Below are 6,196 nucleotides of genomic sequence, written 5' to 3' on the forward strand. Positions count from 1 at the left end.
ATATATATATATATATAGATATAAAAGAAGAAGACATCATCTCACATTACCTGCATAATAGTATCTATATGATTATCTTTTCTCCAGCTGAGCATCTCAGTCCACATGTTGAGAGTTTTATCCATGTCAAACTTCCTAGCCTTGAGAAATCTGAGACAAAAGGAAAAAAAAAATTGTAGAGAAGTAACAGGCAATAAAGGAAACTTCATATCTCATTCCTCTTCCATGGTAAATCACAATTTTATGACATAATTCAAAACTAGAAGGCACTCCAACTTGTTGCAAAATCTTGTGGAATTCTAAAGTCCAAAATAAGGTTGAAGTTTCTATGTGGTGTATGGTTCTTGGTGGAGTGAACACTAGCAATAACTTTTAAAAATTAAGTCCCCATTATCCTTGTGATGCTCACTCAAACCTACCTGATGGTTTAATATTTTTCTAAAACACAGACAAAGTTTTCAATGACGACTGAAAACCTCTAGCAAAGATTCGTTTGTTAGGAATTTACAGGAAAGAACCCAGCTAGTATTAATTACATTCGAAGAATAATTACAGAATTCACTAGAAATTGCACGCACAGAGGCCACTTGATCTATGCATGGAATCTGCTCCACCTGTTCTCCCAATAAGAATTTTTATCTTCAAACATTTTTTATTTCTCTTGGCCCAAATTCCCCATAACAGTGCTTTGACAAGCTTGACCCCATTAATTTTTCTTCTCCTTTGAACTGCTCGAACCCACCATAAGTTGAATAGTATTAAACCAAGGCATCACACACCAGAGAACAATCAAAATATTGCAGTGTACTAACCCACAGTACCATACCAAAGGATAATGAATGGGAAATGTCCTCCCCAACCTTCAAACACAACACACGACAGCTTGGATCGATGAGATAAGGACGTCCAAGCTTCTGAATCATTTCAAGAGTAGACAGCAGTCCCTAAGTATGTCCACACTTTTAGAATTCAAACACTTTATGATCATCCATTCAAAGACCTAGGAAATCCTACGGGAATATGCATGTTTGGCCGAGTCCTTAGTGGAGCAAATTAGACTTCGATATTTTTGGGATTATTATGTTATCTTACTTCTTGGAGTGCTATAACAAATTCTTTTTGCAATTAATCTCCTTTTTTTCCTATTTAATCCGAATTGGAGGAGAGGAATTCTTTAGGTCTCCAAAGACTCGAGTTAATAGAACGTCCTATCTTCCCTTCATGTTATCAATACCTATTCTTACCAATCAGGTTATTAATACCGAACTCTCATAGAATAGATGTTTCGGTAGACACAACCCCAACTTAACCAAATGGGAGACACCCTTTCCTCCAAAAGTCTCTCATGAAATTAAACTCGCTTGAAACCTAGCAATGATGACAGGAAATTTTTCTTAGATGATAAAGAATTAGGATGTTTATGAATAAAATAGAGGTATTGATGTGATTGTGAACATCTAGCGAGATGGCCATTTGGCCAGCAAGCACAGTGAGGTAAGAAGACAAATTATACTAAAAGAATGTCGAGAAGATGTCTAAATCTAAAATGTTCCAGCAATTATTTCATCAGCGTCGTCTACAGAAGTTTATTCAGATCATTTAAATATCCATTAGTATTCAAACTACAGAAACACCCGATCAAACTCGCGAACTTAAAAAAAAGAGATAGGGATCATACTTTCAGAGGAGATGAGATATATATAAAGCGATTTCAGCTAATCAAACAACAGTTGAGGTACCTGAGCATAGTGTGGTAATCATCATGACGGGGTGGCAACAGATCTCTAGCGATCAAAACCTGGCGGAACTTATTGACAGAATCTTCCTCCCCAGCATCCCGGACCTCATTAACCGAAATCGTAGCAAAGCGACAATCTGCAACCCTACTGCTTTGCTTTCTTAGCGTATTGCTAAATTTAGCAGAAGCACTAATGGCCCTCTTCCTAAGAGAAGTAGACCGAGTTCGGCGTCTATCATCTTCAGAAGATTCAGGTTCAAAAACCCTGGGCCTCTCATCTTCTTCAAATTCTCCTAAAACACAAAAACAAGAGGATCAAGTATGAGAAGCAGAAATGGAAGCAGAGAAAAAGGAAATGAAGAATTCAATCGGATCGGAAAGTGTACCCGGCATTGTGATGGATCAAAGCGTAAAGGAATCGAGAAACCGGGAGAATTGAGGGAGATGGAATCGGAGGAGAATTGAGGGAATCGTCAAAGAGAGATGAAAATTGAAAAGGATGGACGTAGAATATTGTATTGGGCGCCGTTCCTCGTTCGTCTTCTCCGATGCTTCTGTATTTTTTTACTAATTTGAGTTGTCAATGACTGCTAACTCCCACCTTTTTTCCTTTTCCTTTTCCTTTTATTTATTTATTTTTCTCTCCGAGGAAAGAGAAGAGAATTAAAATGAGGTTTTAAGTGCCCGCTGAGATTTAATCTTCCATCTGGTGCAGTGTAGGTTTAGGAAGCTAAAAATGGAGGGTGGGCTTAGAAAAATGAGACTAATTTAAAACAAAATATATTGGGTAAGATTTTTTCTCTTTTGTAATTTTTAGCTTTTAAAAGTCGACTTAAATTTTGAAAACAATTCAAAAAAATAGATGATTAAATAATATGATGTAGAAAGTAATATTTATGAACTTAATTTTTCAAATACAATAATTTACAAGGTAGATAATTAAATAATATGATGTAGAAAATAATTTTTACGAACTTAATTTTCAAAATAAAGGGACCAAAATGACTGGTTAACCAAATAAGAAAAATATTAGAAGTATTCTCTTGGTAGATTAAATTACAAGCTTAATTGCTTATCATGTTTGTTAACTATTCAACTTTAAAAAATTAGGTTATAAATACTATTTCTATGTTATATCTATCGATGTATATGTATGTATGTTCTTCAAAATCCAAACTAAATTTTAGGGTGTGTTTGGGAATGATTTTGGCATGACCAAAATCACTTTTTCACTTATCAAAATCATTTTTCTACTTAAATTTGATGTTTGACGACCACGTAAAATTGATTTTGATAAAATTTGAAATCAATAGAAATTGATTTGTGATGTATCACTTGATTGATGATTTTGTGTGAGGTGATTATCAACAAATCACCCCATAGTCATACATTTTTTTTTTGTTTGAAACTGCAAAAAGAAAGATTCCTTTTTGTTTTGTTTTCAGATATTTTTTTCTTTTTAAAATTTTTTTTCAGGAATATAGTTCCCACACATTAAAAAAAAAACCATAGTTAGACATATAGTTCAAATATAGCCTGACTTTTCATTCATTTTTCCCCAAGTTCTTTGTGTTTATTATAAAATTACTAAAATTAAATATTTATTATAAAATAAAAGTTCAAATATAAAATACCCTTTTTAGTAATTTAGTAATTTTAAAATCACTTTTAGAACCAAATATGATAATTCAAAATTACTTTTATATATTTCAAAATTACCTTAAAAAGTTTGGAACCAAACATAAATTTGATTGTTTACGAATCAATTTTACAAAATCAATTATTTCAAAATAAATTTGGGAAAGGAATCATTTTCAATTAAAAAAATAAAAATAATAAGACCCCATTTGGTAACCATTTGGTTTTTTGTTTTCGTTTTTAAAAAATAAGCCAACAGATATTACTTTCACTTCCAAATTTCTTTCTTAATCTACTTTTTAACAATGGTTTTAAAATCTAAGTCAAATTTTGAAAACTAAAATAATAGCTTTTAAAAACTTGTTTTTGGAATTTGGAATTTGGCTAAGAATTCAACCATCGTACTTAATGAAGAGACAAATATAGGAATGAAATTGGTTTATTTTCAAAAATAAAAAATCAAAACCAAAATAATTACCAAATGAGACCTAAATGATTATAAAACGTGTTGGGATTGATGTCTTAATTCTCCTGTAGTCTCATAGTTTGTAATCTATACACCTTGTTATGAATAAAATAAGAGTTATTTTATCTAGCATTTACTCATATCCAATAAACAAAACTCCATGGTTATTGTATGTAAACTTGCATGTATATGAGATATATAAGTAGATCATGTTTAAGTAATTGTTGGATGATATGGCAACCCTAGAGGGGTGAATAGGGTTTAATTAAACTTTTTTTTTCTTCTAAATTAACCCAATTAAACTAATTAATACACTTTTTTTTATAAATAATAAGAAAAATTCAAATTATGCAACAAATAAGATGACAAAAAATATGATAATTTAATTCTATCAAATTTTAGCAAATAAATAAGAACAAACTAAAACATACAATAAATTACTTAAATTAATTGCAAAAATAAAAAGGAAAGAGTTAGAGAAGAAGATGTCGTAATTTTTATAGTGGTTTGGTCAAACTCGACCTACTCCACCCCCAAGCGCCTCTTGGGAATTTGAATAAAATCTTTCCGACTCTTTCCACGGATTAGAGCCCAACCGTTACACCACCACTCCTTTTACGGGTTCAAGAGCAAATCCGATCCTTTCCACGGTTTAGGATCAAACCATTACAAATGTTGGAATTTTTGAAGAATACAATACAACTTTCACTAGAGTGGATTTACAAGTTTAAACACTCAACAAGTTTATCCTCACAATACAATAACACTCTCTCAAGAATAAGATGAAAAGAAAAAAATTGGGAACTTAGAGAGAGCAACAATGGAACTTTTGAGTATTTGAGGATTATGAAATGTAAAATTTTGTTGGTTTAAAATTTGGAGAGGAAGATGGTTATATAGAGATGAAAAAATTTTGTGAGAGCGCGACAATTAATTTGGACCATTGGATTTTGGAAAAGAAAAATCAATGGTGGAGATTTTAAACTAGTTAGATACAAACAAAATATAATATTAAATTCCTTTTCTTTTGAAATTCATTTTCTTTTTAAAATTAATCCAAAAAATAAAAAAAATACCATGTGTCAAAAACTAGCCATTAGACACAAACATAAAATAATATTTAATTCATTTTTCTTTTAATTCATTTTCTTTTTAAATTCATTCTTTTTAAAGTCAATCCAAAAATAAAAAAAAACATACCATGTGTAAAAAAACTAGTCGTTAGACACAAACATAAAATAATATTAAATTTATTTTCTAATTTCAATTTTTTTTATTTTAAATCAATCCAAAAATCAAAAGTCCATCCTATGTTAATCTCTCAATGATCCACCATTCAACCAATATGCTGGCACATGTCTACATGTAAATGGTCTGGTTATGCCACGTCATCCATCACGGTATTTTCTCTATAGATTTATTTCGGTCATATCGTCTTCGTTTTAGCTCCGATTTGAGTGATTCAAGAGGTGTTGGAATCGTTGTTCCCAGCTCTACGCTATGGACATATTAAAATACTAATATTTTTAGTAATTTAAAATTGAGTTTGTTATCATCAAAATATTGATTAATTAATTAATTCGAGATTAAGGGCCAAAAAGCCAACAGTGATAACTTAAAAAAGGTTGTAATATAAGGACTAAGGAGGGATACCTGATCCTAGTGACACTACGGGCCCGCTTTGTAGAGGTTTACAAGTGTTGTGAACTACTATAGATTATAGATCCTGACCATTCATGTGGAGATATGCGAGCGGGGGTGTCCTATATAAAGAGTTTGTATAAGACCGGACCATAAGATGACTAGTCTTTGTATATAACTTTATCGATACTTGAGACTTACATCTCAACTTAACGACCATAGGTGACATGACCTCAATCCTGAGTGTTTTGGAAACTTCTGCCTTTGAGGGCAGTCCTTTGATTAGTATGGGTAGACTGGCAGATCGCCAACTCAACATACCTTACTTTTTTGAGGATTTGTCTGATTTGGGAGCTGGAAACTCAGTTACACAAGATGGAATTCACTCCTTCCCCGAAGCAGGGGTAAGTAGATAGATTACTCCCTTAAGGTCTGATTTCGAGTCTTGAACATAGTGGTCACAACTTCTCTTTAGAAGAGAGGACTCAGTCATAGTAAGACTATGACTTATGTTTATTAGAGGGATCAGTGGTACTTAAGGAGTTAGGTGTAACTACAGGGGTATAACGGTTATTGGCCTAGCTGTACTTAGAGCGATCTGTGAAGAGTTATCGCACTGTTGATTGGCTGATATGGACACATAATATATCTGTGATAAGGAGAGTTCAGCTGTCAGTCTTTAGTGGAGTGTCTGGTAGTTAACGGATGGTGGA

General features: G+C 32.3%; 1 protein-coding gene across 1 annotated transcript in view; it reads right to left on the reverse strand.

Annotated features, from left to right (window-relative positions):
* The window catches only part of LOC120069579 (phosphatidylinositol/phosphatidylcholine transfer protein SFH9), a 6,982-nt gene extending 4,534 nt beyond the window's left edge, over positions 1–2,448 (reverse strand). Inside the window, exons 1-3 of the mRNA XM_039021370.1 lie at positions 2,125–2,448; positions 1,740–2,031; positions 51–150 (exon numbers count right to left, since the gene is read on the reverse strand). Of these exons, the coding sequence (XP_038877298.1) occupies positions 51–150; positions 1,740–2,031; positions 2,125–2,131 (399 nt within the window). The 5' untranslated portion in view covers positions 2,132–2,448. The remainder of the gene's footprint in view (positions 1–50; positions 151–1,739; positions 2,032–2,124) is intronic.
* Between the last annotated feature and the right edge of the window lie 3,748 nt (positions 2,449–6,196).

This window comes from Benincasa hispida, unplaced genomic scaffold (assembly GCF_009727055.1).
Source record: "Benincasa hispida cultivar B227 unplaced genomic scaffold, ASM972705v1 Contig509, whole genome shotgun sequence".
In the NCBI taxonomy this organism is placed as follows: domain Eukaryota; kingdom Viridiplantae; phylum Streptophyta; class Magnoliopsida; order Cucurbitales; family Cucurbitaceae; genus Benincasa; species Benincasa hispida.